This window comes from Chamaea fasciata, unplaced genomic scaffold, assembly GCF_029207755.1.
Source record: "Chamaea fasciata isolate MVZ Bird 193981 ecotype frontalis unplaced genomic scaffold, bChaFas1.0.hap1 SCAF_2, whole genome shotgun sequence".
NCBI lineage: Eukaryota > Metazoa > Chordata > Aves > Passeriformes > Sylviidae > Chamaea > Chamaea fasciata.
Genome location: NW_027094087.1, coordinates 62742322 through 62765955, shown reverse-complemented (window position 1 = coordinate 62765955; position 23634 = coordinate 62742322). Strand labels below are relative to the sequence as shown.

At 35.6% G+C, this 23634-nt stretch overlaps 1 protein-coding gene across 7 annotated transcripts in view; it reads left to right on the top strand.

Annotated features, from left to right (window-relative positions):
- The window catches only part of PCDH9 (protocadherin 9), a 685482-nt gene that overhangs the window by 177703 nt on the left and 484145 nt on the right, over positions 1-23634 (top strand). Inside the window, exon 3 of one of the 7 annotated variants that reach the window (XM_066176263.1) lies at positions 2230-3666. The exons of the other annotated variants lie outside the window; for them this stretch is intronic. Within the exon in view, the coding sequence (XP_066032360.1) occupies positions 2230-2250 (21 nt within the window). The 3' untranslated portion in view covers positions 2251-3666. Of the gene's footprint in view, positions 1-2229; positions 3667-23634 lie in introns of those variants that run through there. 7 annotated transcript variants of the gene reach the window in all.

The following is a 23634-nucleotide window of genomic DNA, read 5'->3' as shown; positions in this document are numbered from 1 at the left end:
CTAATTTAGAGACATTGCATATGTTTTCCAGCTGCAGGATGTGAAGCAAGATGTCAGTAGCATAGCTGGAGGTTAAGATATGGCTGGAAGACAATTGGGACACACAGAATCAATTGTATAGCTGTGACAGCAAAAATGTATTTGGTTCTGCATGCAGAAGTTTCACAGTTGCTCCAAACACATGCACAATCCTATACAGCTTACAGCAATGGTTATACTAATTGACAATGGGTGACAAATCCAGTTGGCTAATGGGAATGGTGTGGAATACAACAGAGCATAAGACAATTATTCTACGAAAGGGAAGCCCAAAGTCCTAATATTAAGATCTTATAGGACATACTAAGATACTGGGGTAGTACTGGGATAATAGTAATTAGAAAAGAATAGTGATTCATTATTACAGAGCCTCCCTCCAAGACTGCCCAGATGTCTCAAGCGAAAATGCCAACATAACAAGCAAAGAAAAGAACAAAATAATCAGCCAGAGATGGAAAAATCCACTTAGAGGGAGCTTTTGTCCAAATTCTTTTCATTTTTTTTTCTTTTAAAACATTAAATATGGCACATAATCTCTCTTTCAAAACCTTTTAACAGTTAGTTAGCATTAAATTCCCAAGAATATCAAGAGTTGTAAGTGCCAGGTTCTTCTTTTAGTCTTGGTAAGGTCTTGACATTAGTGACATCCTGTGGCATTGAATTCCATAATCTAATTATGTGCCACATTAAAAAGTATGTTCTTTTATCAGATTTAGAGCTGCTGCTTTTCACTTTCGCTTAGTGTCCTTTTGTTCTTGAGTTATGACACGCAGGACTACAGAAGCTCCTGATCTATCTTCTCTTTGCCACTTACCATTTTTATACTTTCATCATATCCCTCCTTATTCATCTTTTGTTTTTTTCTATGTTTAACAATTCCAGTTTTTTCAGTCTTTTCATATGAAGGCATCTCTATATGCCTAATTACTCACCACAATCACTCTTTTCTGAATACCTTCTAATTCAGTAATATCTTTTTGTGATATGATGACCAGTATTTCACACTCTTCCAGAGAAGGGAAAATTATTGATTCATATAATGACATATTTTCTTTCTTACTTATTCCCCACCTCATTTCTTATGCATCTGAAAATTTTATGTGCTTTTTTGACTGCAGCTGCTCATCAAGCAGTGCTCTGCATTGAGCAGTCTGCAGTGAGACCCAGGTGTTTTTCATAAGATGGTGCTAATAATTTACATCTCTGATAAAACAAATGATCTGTTACAGGTGGTTTCTTTGTTTTGTTTTTGGTTTGGGGTTTTTGGGTTTCTTTTTGCTTGATTTATTGTTTCCTCAATAGGCCTTATTTGCATTCAAATAAATTATTTTCACATCTTTTAAGGTGGCCACCCATATCCCTGAGTCAATTTTCTCTCAGGTTTCCAGTCTTATTTAGACTTGGTTAACAGGATTTTCTTGTTAATTATAAATTTTGCTAAATTGCTGTTCACTTATTTTTTTTTTAATTACTTAATACATTTTGAACACTTGGTCTTTGTATGGTGCCTTGAAGCACCCTGCTGTTGAGTTTTTGCTATAGTGAAAATTGACAATATATATGTTTTTGGTTTTTTAATCTTTGAGAAAAGTTTTGCTTCATTTTGCATCAATCTCAAAATTATTTAGTCTCTGACTGAGATGGAGACTGAGTCTCTTGAGAGGAACATTGTTCTTGCCACATTAATTCAATAACTCTAACAAAGTTAAGGGCCAAGTTGCCTTCACAATTAAAGCTAACTATTTGAGAAACAATTATCCTGTTTGTAACCACAAGTATGGAAATTAAGGACAGAGAATGGAAAAGTAATTAATTCATCATGTTGGGTAGACACATTCAAAATTAAGATGGCAGCAGGCTTTTAACATAACAGTTCTTAGAGTTGTCTTGGTGATAATCCTAAAAACCAGGAATATAATCAGTCCAAATAGGCAGGATTATATTAGTCCACTTCTTACACCTAAGACTTTGTGTGAAAATAAGGAAAAAGCAAACTAGTGGTATGGTCTAGACAGGTGTTAATTTTCAAGACTTTCTTTCACAATCTGATATGAACCAAGATATTTTAAGATTTGGAATATCTAAAGTTCTTGTTGGAAAGGGGAAGGGCAAACTTATTTTGAGGCTTTATACATCCTGACCTCCCCTAGGCCTGCTTATTTCCTGGTATCTCTCTCTCTTTCTCTCAAGTGTTCTCCATCCTCTCCCTGAGAGAGTCTATGCGTGCTTCATCAACCCTGACTGCCTACAGTATGCAACAGACTTCACCACCTTTCTTCACCAAGATGATTGCTTGCACAGAGAAGGCTCCTCAGACTGCTTGGGACACCTTGCACAGAGGCATGCCACTGACTTGAACTCAGAATGGACACTAAAAGAGATCGTGAACATATTGGTGGAAAATGTGATCAGACACCTGCAACTCAGACCCTCCCGTTTGGTAAAGGAACTATAAGGACAGCTAGAACTTTTTGTGATATTCCCAGAGTTTTATCTAACATAAATCCAGCATTTTCCTCACTGTCGACCACCCAACCCTAATCAAAACTATTTTGGGTGGAGCAGAGGTTGACAACAGTTAACAGGTGAAAACAGGTATCAAGTATTTAATTTGTGAAAATTAATTACCCTGTGAAAATGCTAGTAACCCCTCAACAACTAGTGCTGGTGCTTGATGAGAGGACAGAACATGGAATATAATCTATGGCTATCTATGGATCAATTATACATATATATATATATATGCACACATATATATCTGTGTATAAGAGTATTTACACTACATATATTCTTTTTCCTTTAGCAAGCTACTATGATAAAGTAAAATATAGGATACAGAATTATAAGAGAGTAACAGTAAAACTTACCACTGTGACCATTTTTTCATTCACAGCAACACAAAAATTACCTGTATAATACAGCAAAGCTAAAATATAAATAGAGTTTCTTATTTGAATGAAGAATAGGGAGAAAACTCAGTGCTCTTCACGTAATTTTGGTTAGCTCTAAAATAGCACAGGGCTTGTGCAGCATAAGGAAGTGACAGACTTAGAATATAAACTGTACAGTCACATCTATTAGTGAACATAATGTTATATTAATAACACTTTTTGCATCAAATATAAGAGCAGAAACTATACTATGTGTCATTTAGTTAATTTAGAGAAAAAAATTATACCAAAAATATGAGCTCACTGCAATAATTCAAAGCTGAATGCTTTCACAATAGATTTGCAAAATAAGCAGCAACCTAATAAAAAGTTACGTCAGTCTTTACAGTTTGCCAGCCAAACCTAAGAAAATCACATTAAATGATTGGTGGCAGAGTTTTGTGGAAACAATGCATATGGAAAAGAGTGACAATACAGTGCCTGGTGCTGGCTTCATACTGAAAATATCTGTGCTTTGCAATTGCTGTGGATTAATATCTCTCTTGAAATGTGTGTACATTCAGGTAGTAATAAGAGATAAATATATGCCTTTTCAGTGGTGCTTTTTCATTTGGGAGAATGTCACAGAATACTTTTCAACACCTCACTAAACAAAGCCTGTAGCCCACTATTTTTCATGTAAACCCACAATGATAAAATATATCAATAAATAAATATTAAAATCCTGTTGGAAATAAACCTGTATTGCTAAAACATTTCAGGCAAGAATCTGTACTTCTTTCTTTGCCGGATTTTTTTATCTTTTCTTCTTCTCTAGAATTTATTTGGATATACTTAGATTTTCACATTTTCAGACAGGCTTCTTGGTTCTCTACTTTCCTTAAAAGGCTGTTCATCCACTTATCTTCCCCATTGTAGTGGGATATCAAAACCCTTAAGAGACACTGCATTTCTCAAATAGAATGTTTGAATACTTTCCATCCTTCCATGCTGTTGGTCCCAAGTAATGATTTCTTTCTGGGGAGTGGTATAAATGACTATTACTTTAATGTACAAGATAGTAAGTGAAATATCACAGTGGGAATAAACTGTTAAGGATGATATTGGATTAAATACTTTTTTTTTCATTTTGGAAACCCAGTTTCATCCTGAAATCTGTGACCAGAAAAACATCAATTTTGGATCAGAGGAGTTTACTGAACTACTCAGAGCAAGATTGGGTGGTGGTTTTGGTACCTCTGCATTTCAATTTCATATAATGCATAATATAATTATGATTTTTTTTCTTTAGGCGAAGCAAACTAATAGAATTATGAGGCATAACAGGTAACCTTTGTGATTTTTTTTTTAACCTGAAGTTTGCAGCCATAGAAGTATATGCGTAAGATACTCAGCTGTCCTATACTTGATCAAGAAGTTGACCAAGTGGCAATTTTTTACTGCCCTTACTGGGGATTTTCCACATATATACCATCAAAGAGACATAAGTATATGCAATTTTTTTCTACTTAGTTCTTACAATATCACTTAAAGTTAAAAATCATATCAGTAAAAACCAACAGGAATTCTGTTTTTAATAAAGTGGAACTCAGATTTCATCCAAATTTGACAAAGATACTGTTGAAAAGCTGTTTTTTATGAACACTCTCAAATCACTTGGGATTTCACTGTTTTTTTGTGGTTCTTTTTTTATGACGACATTCCATTTTTCAAAGACATTGACTTTTTCCTGACACTTTTAATTATACTTTTGTATGTAAGACAAACCGTGATTCTTAAACAATCCAGTCAAATCTCTGAGCAGAATTATATATGGTTCCCAGAAGAAAACAGCTGAAAACACTAAAGCTAGATGGACAGATACATTAATATTACATTAACTTCAAATATTTTTTCCGTACCATACTTTGAGAAATGGTGAATCTATCAAATCAAATATTTGACAGGTAACATACAAAGTATCCTGTCATTTATCTGCTAGACAAGAAAATGCTCTTCTAGCTGAATTGTAATAAAAGAAACTTCTGTCTTCATACTTAGAAAGTTTTCACAAGATACTTGGATCTTGCCTATGCACAAGATGTCCATATAATTTTCTTCAATATTAAGTATTTTTTTAAGTATATAAGCATATCATTAACAACCTATGAACATCAACAGAAGTGTGAGTGCTGTCCATTCGTAGAATGGATTGCCTTTTGTAAACATAACTCTCTGAGTGCTTCCTTTGAATTTTCCCAATTGGTATGGAATCCAGAGCTGAAAAAATTTAATCTTTTCCTTCCTATCAAAACTAAATACAATGCTGCAAACTTTTGTGGTATATTCTCAAGCTCTTACTGACCATTTATTGTAAAACCATATCAAAAAAGAATGGAAATCTAATTTAAAATGTTCTCTAGCCTGAAGACTTCTATGTTGCATTTATCTCTGTATTTTTGTAAAAAGCCAATTCTACTGAATGAATAATATTTTTATTTTAAAGGCAAGTCTTTAGTGGCCAACTCAATAGAAGTTAACTGTCTTGTCATTTAAAAGCAACGGTAGATGTGATAGCTTCACTCATTAACTTGTTTTTCATTGTTCATTTTTTGTTAAATTTCAGATTTCATTGATTTTGAACAGTGAAATCAGATTGGCCTTTAACTTTTAGGTTCCAGTTCTTATTCCATTAAGCAGGTATAACACATTTCTATTCATGCAATAGTAAGTTAGAGCTGCAGGAGACACAGGGAGAAGAAAATCCCCAAAGAGAAAAGAAATAAAGTTTATACTATCTTGTTCTTTAATTTTTTTTAAATATATCAGTTCAATTAGCTTCTTTTCATAACTTCAGTGTGTATTTTCAAGGTACTAGATTTTTGTTGTTGTTGTTGATGTTTTGGTTTTTTTGGGGTTTTTTGGGGGGTTTTTTGGGTTTTTGTGGGTTTTTTTTTTTTTTTTGTTTTTTTTTGTTTTTTTTGTTTTGTTTTGTTTTTTTGTTTTTTGTGTCCCAGGCTAGCTTTAGAAAAACAATTAAAGATTTAAAATACAAGAAATGTTGATCATAGTTGATCATAACTTGCTATTATACAAGACATTTTTCTCACCATAAGACCAAAAAAACCCCAAACGCCCTACCCCCCTCCCCAAAGACATAGTGCTTATTTTAAAGAAGAGACAAATGGTAAAGAAACTTGTTAATCCTGTGACTAACTGTAAAAAAATTTTAATGTAGCAGTAGCTAATTTGCATGCAAACATCTCTGAACTGCCTTGTAAATGTAGCCAAATGTTTTAAGTACTTTTCATAACATTAACTGAGAAATATGAGATTTAAAGTACAGTATGTTATGTAAGTTCTTCCCACCTCCCAGGATTTGGTAAATACAAGTAAGAAGGTCTATCATGAATGTCAGTCAGTATGCCTTAATACAGATTCAATTTGAAATACTTCTTGTATTGAAAGCCTACTTGGACATGTGTTGTGTTGTTCCATATCCTGTCCTTCTCCTTAGATGATCAGTTTGTAGTAATTGCTGTGGGGGAAGCAGATCTGATGAGGACTGACAAACAATGTGGTGTTGAGTAAAACTAGTTCCACCTCTTTTGATTGAACTTTAGATATATATGAAGTAATAATTCTTAGATATATGGGGTTTATTTAAGTTTAGTGAAGAACATATAGGAACGCCTGACTTCTTTCAAAGTGATTCTTTGTATGCCTGTGTCAGCTAAAGATTTTCTTGTACACTCAAAATAGATCTGTGGTCTTTATATTATTTTTTTTTTTTCTGAGATCATCAACATGTATCCTGCTAATGGAACTCCAAGATAAAGTTTGATCTTATATTTAAGACTGTATCCTAGTTTTTTCCCTACTCTGGGCACATTGCTCACTTCTTTTTTAATGCTTTAGACAGTTTGTATTCAACTATACATTGCTTTCATCTTGCCTCTGTAAGTTTTATCAAAATTGCATACATTCTTTTTGCAACTGAGAAAGAAAAAAAAAAATCTTCTTTTTCTGTCTTTTATCACCTTATCTCATTTACCATTCTTTAAATGAATAATTTGATAGTTGATTCATACATTGCTTAAGCCTTTTATTATGGCTTGGTTGAAGAGGAGACTTTCAGAAGCTAAGTTTGAATAAGCTTGCAGCTCTCATTATGTTGAATGAGGATGCGTAATTTATGGCCATATATTAGTTGTGATATATGGAAACAAGTAGTTTTAACATTGTCCTGATACAAAAAGAATTTAGTAATTTCTTATATGTCTGAGTTTGTATGTGAGAGAAGATAAGCTAAACAAAATCAGCAATGTACCAGGAAGTCCTTCAGATATTTACAGTATTAGCTCTTTTGTGTACCAAGAGATCAAAAGAAAAGTATGTGGGTGGTGCACTTACCTGCTTCTCATCTTGAGGCTTACCAAAGTGGTTTGTCAGTAGACGATCTGTATTGAGCCAATCAGGCATCCAGTGTTATGCAAAATGCATGATCTTTGTCCCCTTGGTAACAGTTGTGTTTAGCAGAATGAAAAGTGTGTTGCTCTAAATCATTGCTCTAATTGGCACCTTTGTTGACAGTCTCAAAAGAAAGGTCAAGATGTGGTTAGGCGTGGGACTGATGTACTGTCTTACTCACAGCTGCAGCCTCCTTGGCTGAATGTAGCAATTTATTGAGCAGGCATTTGCTTTTTAAATTCCATGGATATTTTAGCAAATTCCATGAGTAGATACTATTTGCATTTAATCTTTAATTTTTAATTCTTTTTTTCTTTTATATTTTGCCACAGATAGCATACTAACTGCATGCATTAAATCTAGGTGTGAAAAAAAGAAAGTGACATTTTTGCCCAGCTAGTGCAAAAATACCTGTTACCCGGTCACTTAATAAATTTGCTTACTGTTGACAGGCACTGCTTTATGTAGTGGAATATTAACATATTAACAATGTCTTATGTAGTGGAATATTGGATGTTCGAAAAAAGTGCATATTAGAACACTTGAGTTTAAAAGTGTCTATTCCATACATAGTCATATTCTACGGGATGTAGGCACTCAAAGAAGGTGATTCAGAGCCCTAAATTAGTTGACTAAAGTTAGACAGTGTGAATACCTCCTACAGTAGCAATATGTTGTAGTGGGACAGAAAGCAGGCAAGTGAAGACAAAGGGAGGACTGGAGTGATAAGGACAATAATTGAAGTAAGCCTGTAGTGAACCTTAGAAACTATTAGAAATTATTAGTTTTTTGACAAAAGGAAGATCAATTTTCTTGTTGTAGCACATGCTCTAAACCAAGAAGCATCTTCATAGGCAACTGTAACAGTAGTGAAGGGTTGACGCTTTCAGCTGTGACTATCTACATCCATTTGTTATATCTGCATTACAATTGTTTCTGCAGTCCCCAGTCAATACTGGAGGATTAAATACAGATATAAATAATTTCTTCTTCAAAGAGCTCACAAGAAAAATAGGATTCATAGGTGAAGAACAAGAAGGCAAAGGGGGGAAGAAAGAATTAAATTACCTGCTCAAGATCATGAAGGATAATAATTCTTTCTTACTATAGCATGGACTACAATCTATAATCCCTTAAAATTTCAATATGTGAAAGGATTGATTATACACAACTTTTGGAAATTACTTTGTTCTTTAAAAAAAATTGCCTTTACTAAAAGAGAAAGTATTTATACTCATGAGTATTGGCCCCACAATAAACAGTCTCTTTTACGTTTATAAGGGTGGGGTAGAGTTCTTGAAAACATAGTCCTTTCCCAGTATTTATGGGTTTTATTGTGTTTCATTGTATTCCCTATTTTATTAAAATAATTCATTTAGGCTGTAGCCACCTTTTTAAAGAGAAATCAAGAATCCTGCATTCATGTGTCTGTAAATTCATTAGCTCATTAGTCACTGTACAAGTGGATGACAAATCTCAATTTTTCATCCTCAGAGCCAAAGGTTACTAAAAGACAACATCTTACAAGTCCCAGACTTTTTTTTTTTTTTTTTTTTTTTTTTTTTTTTTTTTTTTTTTTGGTAACATCTACTTTGAAGCCTTTTTGACATTTAATGGGATTGCTACAAAAATTTTCTTGTCATCCATGGACATTTATATGCACACACATACTAATGCTTTGTATTTATCCTTTTACCTATTTACTTATCCATCCTTTACCTTGAGTTGTGTAGGATAAAAAACTTTTGATATGTAATCATCTGCCGAGATGTAGGTACCTCTGAGAAATTTTCCATTAGAAACTACTATTACTGGGCATGTTAAAGTAAGTGCACAGTAAAAAAAAAAAAAAAAAAAAAAAAGTATCCTTATTTGGGAAGAAATGGGAAGCAAATTCTCCTGTTAAAATCATTAGAGCTATTATTTCCCTTGCTGTTCTCTTTGAGGGACTTTCATTTTACTGATTCATTGTAAATTGACTCTGTTGATACAGTTTGGAAAGTTCACATGCTTAGTTTTGGTAAAGCTAATACATGAGTGATCAATTGTAGATCCGGAGTTTCCAGTTGTAACACCCAATAGTACAGATGGTCTGATATCAATCTATTTCTAGCGGATCTTTATTCAAAAGTTCACTATATCGTTCTAGAGCAATATTTCTTGATCATATGTGGATTTTCTAAACTGTATGGTATTTTAGATTTGGGATTAGATTTGACCTGGGTCATTTGTTGAAGGCATAATATATATGCAACTGTATATATTATATTTTGGATGCAATTTATCATCCAATGCCAGTTATTATAAGTCTGTTTGATCATATTGTATGGAAGTCTTCAGCTCTATTCCTGTTTAGTAGCAGAGAAGTGCTAATTTCAGCTTGCATTCTTTTATTTGCTAACATTCAAGAAAAGTATTTAAGCATGTTGCCTTCTGCCTGAAAATACTGAAATTAATTTATATGGCCATTTATCCTTTTCAACAAGAACATGTGGGTTTTTGATTAGCTACAGAAAAGCTCAGTCTGTGTTTGATGCCTGATGGCTATAGTTTTCTTTAAAAAGGCTCGTAAATTTTGTTCCTTAATTGAGAGAAAGTGAACTAACACCTGTGGCAGTGTCACGCATTTATCTATGTGAGCTTTACAACTACTAATTATTGGAATTTTTACAGTTCCAGAAAAAAATCTTAAATGTTAAAAAAAATAGAAAAATTTAAGATTTGCTTATTATACCTATCACTTTATAGTTCTTCCCTTGCTTAACGTTACATATTTTCTTGGGTCATTTAAATAGATTGCTCAGATATCTTGGATTAAGAATGTATCCTTGGGTAACAACTACCACAATCAGTCATGACTTTCTTTGTTCTAGAGTAAAGAGATAAATGCTTTCATTCCATCGCTATCAAGTTTCTCTTTACTGTGGAGCAGGAGCCAGGCACTGAAGTACATCTGTTGCATGGGACGTACTAACTCTGCAAATGTCACAGAGCACATTTCCAAAAGGATGCAAGTTTTGTATTTTGGCAACAGAAAGACATTTCCTACACTTCTCTTGTTGGTGTCCTGATAAACCTAGACAGGAAATAGGACACATGGACTGGGCAGCACATGGAGTCATGTTCTAAGAGCATTAAGTTTCGATTCAGCTGGAACATTCTGAGCTACTTATGCTGTTCGTGATTTTCTGCTCTCTTACAGCATCCGCACTAAACATATTTATTTTGCTTTCTTATGTACACATTTTTGCTTAAAAGTGTCAACATTTTGTGTATGTCTGAATTACAAAGGAGCGTATACCTCAAAAATGGCTAAAGCAATTGGCTTCACTTAGTAGCTGAAATTGTGTCTCAACTGCCTTTAAATCTGAATCTGCCTTCCTTCCCACCATCAAAAGAGATTTGAAAATAAAGAAGAAAACCACTTACAAAACAAAAGTGGTTATTGTATTATAATGAAGGAAAAAAAAAAGAAAAGAAAGAAAAAAAGTGGTTTACTTGTTACCAGAATAATTAAAAGCTGGTTGTGGTTTAACCCCAGTAGGCAGCTCAGCCCCACACAGTCACTTGATCACTCCCCCACAGTGGGATGGGGGAAGTGAATCAGCAGGGTTAAAGTGAGAAAAGTTGTAGATTGGGATAAATTCAGTTTCATAGGAAAGCAAAAGCCACTCACACACGCAAAGCAAAACAAGGAATTCATTCACCACATCCTGTGGGTGGGCAGGTGTTCAGCCATCTCCAGGCAAGCAGGGCTCTATCATGTGTCACATGGGACTTGGAAAAAAAATGCTATCACTCTGAACATCCCCCTTTCCATCTTCTACCCCCAGCTTTATATGCTGAGCATGGCATCCTGTTGTATGGAAAGATCCTTTCAGTCAGTTTGAGGTCAGTTGTTCCCGATGTGTCCCCTCCCAACTTCTTCTGTACCCCCAGCCTCGTTGGTGGGGGGAGGGGGGGAGGGGTGGGGTGAGAAGCAGAGGTCTTGAGGCTGTGCAAGCACTGCTTAGAAACATGTAAGACACATGGGTGTTATCAACAGTGTTTCGGTCAGAAATCCAGAACATGGCACCATACAGTCTACTGTGAAGACAATTAACTCTATCCCAGCCAAAACATATACAAAATTAAAATCAGGATATTAATTATCTCATTTATTTCTTGAACCCGATGTGTTCTGCATAGAATACATAACATAATAGTTTCAAAACTAGTTTCTGTTCTTGGATCCAGTGATGTACACTTCAGGAGAGATCATTGTCTAAGCTATTATCCTCATGGAATGAAAGAAAAACTTTTTTTTTTTTTTTGTATTTTTTTTCTTCACATTTTGAATTTAAAAATAATAATTATCCCTATAAATATGTAGTTTCTGCTATAAACTGTCTCAGACTGCTTGTCTGAGGCTATAATATATTTCCTTGGGTCACTTAAAGACAGATAGGATTAGATATTAGCATAGAGGTTAGCATAGCTCAGCTTTGGTTTTTTTGTCATTTTTTACTTGTAGCAAGTTCATCTCACTGCTTGTGTTTCCATGCAATCATATGCTTATGTGAAGTCACGTTTCACTTTTTGATGAATAAAGTCCTAATTTCCTCACACATCAGTTGTAGGACTCATAAGTGAGGTGCAAGTGTTGTGTAGTTAGACCAAGAATATCATATATTTAGAACTTATCAGCATAATTATGTGTTTTGTTTCATTATTCAGAACTTATCAGCCCAATTGTGTGTTTTGTTTTGTCATTCACTTTCCTTTATAGTGTTTACATGCTGAGAATTTTCTTCCTGGCTTTCTGGAAGAATGCCAGACTCCAAGGAAGTTTCTCTTCCTCTTCCTTTTTACCTTCTTATTCAAATGCTCTTGTGTATTCAGCAAGAGGATGCCAGGTGCATGAATTCAAACAGAAGAGAGTACAGGACAGGACAATTTTAGCATAACTCACTGCTTTCTGCGGTTTTGCATGATGCATATCAGAACTTGTTGTTCATGTACTGGCTAACATTGGAACACGTGTCAGTGTGAGATGGACAGCTATTGAACACCAACCTTTTAGAATTCTGGAAAAAAAAGGAATGCCATGTGTTTTTCTTTAGTGCGACAATGTGAGGAAGGGCAGTTTTCTGGGCACTTTAACAGCCATTTGCAATCATTTAGTCTAGTGTCTGTGGAAATACATAGTGCAGCTCAACTATGCCGTGAAAGCCTTTCAGTGCCTGAGTGTAAGTGTTGAGCTGTTCTGCCTTATGTAAGCCAAATGTTTCAGAAATGGAGCCGCTTGCAGAAATCTTGTCTCTGGAGAGATGTGCCAGGACAGGGGCATATTGGTTTTGACTTAAGAACTTGTAACCATTTTTCCAGGCCAGATTAAATATTACTAATGACAGCACTTCTACAGGGAAACGCAAGCGAACATTCTGTAGATAACTCTGCAGGAGGGAGAGAATATATCTTCTCCATGCCGGTTGTTTTCAAAGTCTAGCCTTAGAAAATTAAAGGACAGGAGAAAAATAAATTATTAATACTGCTCATGAAATTTTAAACGTACAAACATATCTTGAAATATAGTAGCAGGAGGGTGATAAACCCATACCCTTTCCACTTTTTTCAGTAGTGGACATGTTTGTGCAACAGCACTCAAGCACAGCTTCTTACTGCAGGTGCTTTTACCATTTTGGGAGTTCACTGCCCTTGTTTTGTTAGCCTCAGCAGTTTGAAAGTGTTGGCTCACCCGCAGTGCTTGCAAATATATCACTGTCCATGCTGTCTTTCCTTTTTTGTATTTACTGGTGTCTTATGCTTCAGGGTTTCTGATGCCCTTGAGAAGCTGTGATCATTTTTTACATCTGAAGGAGTGCCAATTCATTTATTAAGACAGAGTCTGCAAGGCCCAGATAAATTTATTCTATCTAACATTTAATAGAACATTAATATAAAAATGTGACTTATGCAGTGACATACTCAGCATTATCCTTCCAAGGTTTATATTTGAGTGTTGCAGGGCCCCACCTCTCCAGAAGGTACTGTGTTATCAATCTAGCTCTGAGGTGACAAGGCCACTGATGTTTTTCTGTGGTGGTTATTTAATATTAATTTTTCATTGCTAGTCTGTTCAATAAATGGATTGCAACATTTAAGACCAGTTTAATAGGTTTACAGCTCCCTTATAAATTCCAGCAATGATAATAGTTAATAGGAGAATAATGAATTTGTGCTCAAAGATCTCAAGATCAATCAAGCAAATTAAATCTGGCCTAGGCTGTGGCTGCTAAAGTGGGGGTTTTTTGTTGTTTGTTTGTGTGTTTGTTTGTGATTTTTTTTTCTATAAAATATGCCCTGTGTGGATAACTCTATCTGATGATTTGTTGAATTTCTTAGTGTTTCACTTGTCATATTAATTTAAATCTTTAATCTGATGATGTGGAACGCATATGAAGTGGCACATTAAATCAATATTATATTACAAACAATGTCTTCGAAGAGGGTGCCATTGCGTAGGGGAATGGAATAATAAGAATAATAAAAAGAAATTGTATCTTGATCTTTCCACATATGTTAGTGCAATGCTGTTTATCAATTTCAAAAAAAAATCAGAACATGTACCTCTGCTTGTAAAGGCAAAATTTTTCATTGAGTTTTATCACATACTCAAAATACAAAGTAAAAAAAGAAAAAGTCCAGATGGGAAAGCCTTGCCAGTTACTATGAGGACTTGAGAGCATCAGCCCTAAAAAGAAAGACTCCATTGCTTAGCAGCGGTTTGCTTGTAATTTAAAATAGATGGTTCTTGGTCTCGTTAAGAGTTCATGGTAGTCAGAGGTAACCTCATTAAGAAAGTTAATAAAGGAGGAAGGTACATTTCGTTTATCTTCTTGCTATATGTCTCACCCAGAGCCTGATTTTCTAATTTTCTTCATACTTTTCAGTATAATCACTTGAACTGGGGTGATTCTGTCATTTCACAGCCATTTCCCCAGCTCTTTATTATTGCACACACAGTACACTGGAAAGAGATTCAAAGCACTGTTTTTCATTCCTGGCTCTGAAATTATCTTACTGAACATCCATTCACTTCATTACCCATTTTGTGTATTTGTAAAATACAAACCAAGTTGACGACCTCAGTAAAATGTATAAATCAAAAATGCTGGATAAGAACATAATATGTGAGATTCACAACAGTAGGAAACTGGGGCATTCATTTTTCCAGAGCTTTGGGATCTGACTTGAGATCTTTTCTTACCATTTCTTTTTTAAAGGAATTCTGCCTAGACAGGACATTATCAAAAAAATTTTGATATAACCTGAAAAAGAAGTGGAGGGGGAGGGAGAACTCCACACAACAACCACATCTCTGGTAACCTAAGTTCTAAAGGAAACAACCTTGGGTAAGACTACAAATTTAAACCAACCCCAGGCAGCCAATACTGCATGTGACACATCGAGGTATTTCCTTAGCCTTCCTCGTTCTTGACATAAATGAAGAGTACCACGTCTCAAGTTTGCAGACAGCGATGTAGTAAGTAAACATTGACTGGGCAGCAATTAGCTATGGATGCTGCTCCAGTGTTTTTCTGAACAACTTCTAGAGAGAGCATAGGCTGTGTATCCATATGAAGGCGGAGAAAAAAAGAGAAGGGCTTGGGAAAATCCATTTTGTTGGTTATTGCAGGTAGAAAGAAAATGAAACTGTAATGTTATGTTGAACTAAACTCGAGAGAGAGGGTGGGAGGATATTGTAGCAAAATAAAAAACTTGGTTACAAGGATATCACAAGATGATAGAGAAGAAAAGCTGGTAAATCTCAATTTACAAGAATTAATTATTTACCCATGGTTAGCGAGGACTACATGTACTTAGAACAGGTACTACTCATCATTGAGTATCACTGGTAATAGCCTGTTTCCAGTCTGGGCAGTACCTCATAACAGTTAATATGGATGTTGACGTCTATCCTGACAAAGGTAGGCATTTTACTACTTTAAACTGATCAGGTGCTGCAGGCTGGATTTGCCATGCTGCAACCCATCAGTATCACCGGCTGTTATTGCAGTATCTGCTATTTTCAAATTTGGATTCCCAACAATGGAATCATACAGTAGTTTGTGTTGGAAGGAACCTATAAAAGTCATCCAGTCTAACGCCCTGCAATGAACAAGGACATCTTCAACTAGAAGAGGTTGCTCAGAGCCCTGTCCATGCTGGCCTTGAATGTTTCTGGGGATGAGGCATCCATCAGCTCTCTAGGTAATCTGTGACTACTTACCTTGTGATAGGAGACATTGGTAACCCATTTCTGCACACCATTTCAGTGGCTGGCAGTGACCATTTTTCCCAACAGTGAACAGTCATCACTGAGATGGAATGGGCACTGACCAGTGAATGCAAATTGCACTTACTGCATAGCAGCTCACCAGCAGGGTATAGTCTGTGTAAGCTCTTATTTTGGGGTAAGGAGATGTAGAAAGCTGTTACTGATTCCTGCCAGCTATAGTTCCATAGTTTCTGCAGTGAGTTTGTGATTCACAGCAGGCGATGAGCAGCAATAGTTTACTAGTGAAGTATATAGTGACTTCAGATAAAAAGCCTGGGGCTGAAGAGGGAGAAAATAGTAAGCATTGTAGTAAAGTGGGATTAGTGTAGCTAGAAGAGAGAATCAGGTAGATTTTTTTTTCTTTTTTTTTTTGCAAAGACAGAAGTTTTAACAAACAGGTTTTTGGGTTTTTGAAGTAGGAGAGAAGAAAGGAGATCAGAAGAGGGATTACAGTATGGAAATTTTGATTGAATTTTTAAGTGGCTCACTCCCTTCCTTTTCCTCATGCACTCTCCTTTAGTCTAACAAATGTCTTAATGCTGTGGCTGAAATACACTTAATATTTGGTCTCTGAATACCCATATGATTTCAGGAAAGTAATTCCTGAAACACAGTGGAAGATTCAAACTTAGTTCATATGGGCCTACAGATCAGTCACTAATTCCCAAGGAATGCTATTTTCTGAAGGGTGGGAGGATCATTGGTGGGTGGCTTGACTGAAGATAAGTATTAAGAATAGATGTGATAATGAGATTTGTCCTTGATGTACAATAAATGCACAGAAAGAATAGCAAGAGCAAACCTGTGACGTTGGGTATATAGGGAGAAATCAGAACATTTAGCAACTATTCTCTCTCACAGAAAGAGTAGGAAAAATTTATTAAAAGTAGTACCTTACTGATGGCTCCATATAGGCAAATGGAAGAGTATAGTAATTTGTTTAGTGGGGTTTTTTTAACTTTATTTTATGAGGTTAGCAATAACACTGCAAATACTGCAGTGATGCAGAATGATAATGTGCAAATGTTTTCATGAATTAGTGACCCTTTAAAATGCATCCTGATGCTACAGAAGCCAGGCAGACATTTGTTACACTAGTCCTCACTATTGAGGAGAATTTCTCTTGATATGTAAAAGATCCTTTTGTAGCCTAAAATAAATTTTGAAGAGGGAATGACTAGAAATACAATAAATTGTATTTCCTTATATTTTAGAAGCGCAATGAAATAACTCTTAAGAAATCAGCAAGGTGTGAGTTTTATTTAAATTGTACACTCAGTTCATTCCTATTCTCTAGGCATGTAACTCATATATAAAGCCAACATTATCTCAATTACAATGTCATCACCTTTTACTCTCTTCTCTGGGAGCTAGTTATTTCTATGAATTTGGGAGTGAAAAATTCTGTTCCTTGCACTCTGCCCAACAGTTCTTTGGGCTGGGCAGAGTGCAAAGATCTGAGCAGGAAACCTTTGCACCTATCCAAAGTACATTTTGTATTTTCTGTAGTGCTTTCAGCCTGATATAATTGTAACCTTCCAGAAATTGGTGTTAATATTTGTTCATTTAGAGTATGGAATCTTATCTCACTTCTTAAATACCTCTTATGGTTGGACAGGCTTTTTAAAAGCCTGGGCTTGTTAATAAAGTGTGGTATGTAAGGTGTCAGTTTTTTCTATTTTAGGTTTATGAAAAATACCTTTTCAGTTCTACAATATTGTAACATGTAAAAAGTGTTGACTTAAAGACAATCACTACATATTTCTGCAGAAAATGCTTTGAAGATATTTGCTTTTACAAAAAATATTTTAGGCAGACAAAATAACTCTTTCAACTCCATCTAAATTATTTCTTTTGTGCTAGTGCTACTTTCAGAGGACTCTGGAAGTATTTAAATGTCCACATAATAAATGTGATGTGAGTCTCACTTTAAACTTGGGATCAACACAACAATTCTGGGGTTTTTTTTTGTTTGTTGGTTTGGTTTTTTTTTGTTATTGTTTTGGTTTTTTAATGAGTTTCCAAATAAAATGCAGTAATTAGTCAAGTTTTTGCTTACTGACTGAATTCCTTAATTTTCAGGCCATGCCATGGAGGATCAGAGTGATAGTTCCTCAGGCTCCTTTTTTAACAGTAGACAGCATCAGAGGGAAATTCAGTGGACAATGAAAAGCTCCACAATGGCAACATTGCAGCATTTCCATTCAACCTGTTTTTATCCCATATTTCTAGTAGCTAAGTTATTAATTGGAAAGCTTATTTAATTAAAAAAAAATAAAATACTGTCCAGTGTAACAGTCAATGGTCTTGTTATTCATATAAATACCTAAAACTCCTTAGAATCTGGCTGGAGTCTTAGCTTCAGTGACATCATGAGGCAATATGATAAAGCATGCTTCTCAACACCAACCTTCTTTCCTGGGAATAAGCTACTTGAGAAGGTAAGTCACTGTGGTACTCCGGTTCTGACATACCTGATCAAATAACTTCCTACCAAAGTGGCCAGCTTCTTATTCCCTGGACAGAAAAAAATGTGGTTTTCCTCTCCACTCCATTAATAATGTTTAGATTCTAATGGATTGGTCTTGAGGAATTGAATTCATACCTGCTGAAAGCACTACCTCCAGCTTGATTTAATCAGCCATACAGATCATTTATGGACCATGGGCAGCCTCAGGGTAATGCTTCTTCAAAAATAAGTAAGAAAGTATGATATGAACTCTGTATAAATCCACATCAGACTTATAACAGGTGGGTTGAAGTAAAAGTAATTTAGAAAAAAGATTAGTGTTCCTTTCAGGAATATGCAGATTAATTAAGTAATTAGGACAGAGGGCCAGATCCTCAGGGCGTTGCAAATCATCATCACTTAGCTGAAGTTACTGAAGCTGTGCTGATTTATAACACCTACAGAATTGATCCAGCAGAAAATCCTTAGTGATAAGGTTGGTGTTTTCTCCTCGTAATAGAGCTGCAGGCATCCAAGATGACAGTTGGTTTGAGGGGCAAGTTCAGAATACAGATAAAAGACAACATGCATATTTAGAGCATGTGGGGAACTTAAGACAGTAGAAGACCTTCTGGAGTTTCTGTGTTCAGCTCCTTTTCACTGTTGCATGCAATGACATCTTACCATGCCATTCAAATTTTTTCTTAGAAACAAAAAGTGTTTGGTTGAGGCAGGATGGTATTTTAAGCACACACAGCATTACTCTGAAATACAGATTGAATAGAACTTTTATCTCATGCTGCCCTCTGGTTTCCTTAATGACCATTATTTCATTTTTCATTTGAGAAAGGAAGGCAACTGTACATTAAAAATGTGGTGATGGGGGGTGTGCCGTGTATGTCTGTGGGATCGATATACAGGGTCTGTGTTTCTAGAACAGGTAGCATTGAGGAGCATGATAGAAAGACACAGTGAGTTGACTTGGTCCTTTGTAGAGCAGTATGAGGCTTCACTTCACTTACCACCTGTCTCAGATGAACAGGTATCTATCTGTTCATCTGGGAATGGTCAGCACACCACAGTTCTCTGTGCTACATCTACTGAGTGTGGAGTTGGGTCTGCCTAACCTTTGGTGCTGGCAGCAATATGCAAGGCCAGAAGGACAACAGCTTGGCTTACAAGTAGCATGCTGAGTCTGCAAATATCAGATAGATTGAAAGACTGTCTATTGACTTGTAAATTCAGGAAATTTGATAGTGAATCCTGTGGCGTAGTGAAAATGCAAAAGTGTTCCGTACTGTTTATGAATGCTACTTACAGAATAGGATTACACTTTGGAAGAAAATCAGCTTGTATGCAGAAGTTCTGAATAAACTCTGGAAATTTTTGATTAGTAATGAAGTGTAACCTCAGCTCCAAAAATATTTGAAATTGTGTGTCATTGGTTTTAGCTGGAGATTTTGCTTGCTTCAGATACCAGAGGAGTGCATATGTAACAAGGTGGTGTGTGGGGGGGAAGATGTGAAAGAAGGAGAGAAATGAGGGCTTTTTTGATCTTCCAAAATGCTGTTCCTGATTACAGATAGGGAAGGTAGCATGGATAAGGATTTGGAGTTCGTTCCCTAAACTCAATCTTTTTTTATTTGAATTTATCCAAATTTCCATATCTTCAGAGAAGAATGAAAATTAACATTTTGCTTAGAAATGTGTTATGATATTTCTAGATGTATTTTTTTTCTGACTAGTTTTGAGAGTCTCTGATGTTTTTCAAATTCAGTTAAGGTACCATCAAATCTTTGCAAGGCAATGTATCCAGAAATTGACTGCCATGAAACACTAATAAAAGTTATCAAGTTTGTTGTCTTTCCAAACCTGCATGTTCTTATTTTCCTTATCAAATATAGCATATTGTGAATGAGAGCTGCTTTATTTATTCAACTAAATTGTTTTGAAACAATAAGAATAACAAAAGATTTCCATTAGTGTTTTGCTGGAAAACTGTTATTTGCTCCTCATAAGAAAACACTGACTCTCCTGTGGTGGTTTAATTTCAATTTCAAATCTGGAGCTAAGTCATAACACTAAAGATAACCTGCCTATAATGAACAGGTTAAAATATCTTAATATTAACTGGCAAGTTTTGGGGTCATGGCTTCAGAGTTTTTTGATTGTTTTGGAGGTTTTAGGCCTTTTAATAGGGGAAAGGTATTTTTTGGGGTTTTTTTTGGGGGGGGGTTTCTTGATTTGTTTTTAGAAACTGATCAAAGAGTTCAGGTCATTAAGAAGTTCATAGCAATATATGGTAAATCATGGGTTTGAGACAGGACATGGTCACTCACAGGCATAACATATATTCAGATGATATTTTAAGTAACAGAAGTAGTGCATGTGTTCACTGGCTTAGTATTCTTGAGGAAGATGCACAAGAGAAGACAAACTCGTCCAATTCTTTAGGAAAGTGGCAATGTGGAGGAGCTTCAGAGGAATAAGGGCTAATTTTTATAGTGCTACTTCCCTTCTCATTTGCATTCATCATTATTAAAAGTTAGTTGAGGAATGAATTGCATAGTTTCTTAAGGAGCACACACATGAAAATACAATTTGGATGATGAACTCTAAATTTTACAACCTGTTTGCTAGTTACAGTATTTAATGGGAAATAGTACATGTTAAACCAACAGCAACACCAACACCCAACCGTCATTTTAGTATGTTGCCTGATAAAGGGCACTTTTTAGACATACTATGCAAGAAAAGTGAACCAAAATGACTACACTAAGAAAAATGAGATTAAATTGGTAAGCTTGACTTTTTCATGATATGTGCATATTCTCACTATTATAGACAATTAGCAACTCCCTTTTCATAGCAGTTGCACCAATGTAAAGCTGTCCTGGTCTGCTGGATGACATACAAACTGTCCTCAATTCCCCTGGCTAGTACCCACCAGCAAAAGTCTGTCTGTGGATGTGCTTCTGTCTGTGCTTGATGCCATGCAAGACAAGAGCTGAAATGGATCCACCATACATCACCTGTGGTACAGAAGTTTTGACACTCCAGACACCAACAATCCTTTTTGAACAGCATAATTCAATGTGTATAGAAAATTTAAGATGCTCTGTCCAATTGCTTTGTGGTTATCTTGATTTAAACAAAAAGATTGGATTAGCCAGTACAAAACTGGTGGTATACATGGCCTTAAGGACATTGGAGAAAAACAGTTGAACAAGTGAAAACCTCAAGAAGAATTAAATTAAGGTAACCAAAAGAACAAAACCAGAGCAAAAGAAGATGAAATTCATTGACTCCACAACTTAAAAGAAGGCACTCTTGTATATATTTGAATTTAATACCCTGTTTAGTAGGAGACTTAGAGCAAGTTATTTGATGGAGTCACTATAGTAAATGGTGATGTCAAAAAGATGAGGGGAAATAAAAATCTAGAAGAGTCTTTACACAGACTAAATTTTCATTAAGTCCTTAGAATATTTCTATTTTATTCTTTGTTGCAATTTAAGATAATATGTTTCTTTAAAAAGATAGCAGCTGAGCAGTTGGGAAGAAGGCTCATATTTTGCATTGATCTGGCCTCTGCATTTTTTCTCAGGTGTATGTCTGCAAAGACAGCATTTACAACGTTTCTGGGAGCAGCTGGACATTGGGTAGGAGGAGAGAGGGAAGAGAAAATTTACAACAAATGATGGGACTTGCCACATAACAGAGATTTGAAATTTGCAGAGCAGGGAGCAGAGGTGCAACCAGTTGTAGGAAGGATGGAGGAAAAGGTTGCTCTGGTTTTTTTCCTGTTATTTTTCTTCCCTAAGGGTCAGTCACTTCTATGACGTTATTTGTAATAGGCAAGCTATTGTAAGCTAGCTGATCTGAGAGAAAACATGAAGAAGAGACACAGCAGGCCAGAGAAAAAGATTTTTCTGTAGTCTTTTCTTATTTTCTCAATTCTGGTACATTCAGAGGTTTTTTTTCCATCTTATGTATCAGGTTTTCCAAATTAATCTCTAATACAGCTCAGTCTAGAGAAAGAAAAAGTATAAATAAAAAGGGAAAAAGAAAAAGTCATATTGTGAAATGCCTGTAAAGATTATCTGAAAGTAAGAGAATTGGCAGGTTTGCTTCCAAACTGTTGCTGAATCAAGTCTTGTCGTAGTCAAAAGAGAAATGAAATAAGTTATTAGAGATGCTAAGCAAAATTTTCCAGATGGCAGGAACTTTTAGCCTGATTACAAGCAGTATGAATAACTGACTCTGATGGTTACCAAGACAGCAGCCACTGCATTTGGTGACCTTTCCGTATCATCATGTAGGTTTGTTGTAGATGTTAATGGAGAATGCAGGCAGACTTACCACCAACGCCACTGTTTTGGGACATTTCAGGTTTCCCACAGGGAACTGACACTAAGGGATTTTTTTTTTCTTTGATAAATGGATTTTCACCAGAAACTTCGGTATGGGTGTCAGGGTATCATCTTGGCATCTATCCTCAAAAACCCCAGACAGTTAGGTCCTATGTAAGTGCATGAGTTATTCAGGAGCAACCAGGTATGTCTGAAAAGCACAATAACAAGCGTGATAACTTGGAAGGTGTTTTCAGCATGTGGGATTTAGGTATTTTGACAGTGTACATGCAACCATTTTGAAGTACCTTACCTAATGCACTGTAGAAGCAGACAGTGAGGAAATATCTAGGATAATGACAAATAAAGGTGAGTAACTGGGTCCAAAAATGCCTCTGACAAAACATATCACAGTGTATGGGTAGATGGATATTCCAAGAATAGGACTGTAGAGTCAGAATGAATGTGGATGTCTCTCTTTCCATAAATGCTGGATTTAGGGAAATTTTCTCGGAGTTATGCTCTCACTGGACATGACCTTTTTAAGTCTGAAACATACCTGAAATTCCAAATTCTTCTACCTCCCTGTGCACTACCTCCAGTAATTTCATAAGGGCAGGCAGCTCTCTGACAGGTATTTGAAGTAACAAGGTTATTTACCTCAGCAATATACATGACATCTAAACCAATAAATTAAGAATGGGTTTTATGTATTTTCTCAGAAATGTAATTACATCTTCATTTAGATATAGACTGGCAATTAATGTCAATGAAAATGCAGGATGATTTTATATGATTTGCAGCTAGACAATTGAATGAGTTGGCTAGGGGATGATAATATGTTCTCCTTTTTTTTTTTTTTTTGGTATGTGTGTGCGTGTGTGTGTGTGTGTGTGCAGCATATTAGAATGAGTCTGTGGTTTAAAGTCTTTTCCAGCCATCATCTACAAACAGCAATTTTCATTCCCTATGATTAGAACTGACTTTGATGCAAGGTCAGCAGCTGATTCACTAAATACCCTGAACTCCTTTCAGTGTCTTACTGAAACACTCAATTCTGTCCTTTTTATCTTTTGTCCCACCAGCTGAATTCACATTTTTCTTCTGTGTATGTGTAGAGGCTTTTCCACTATT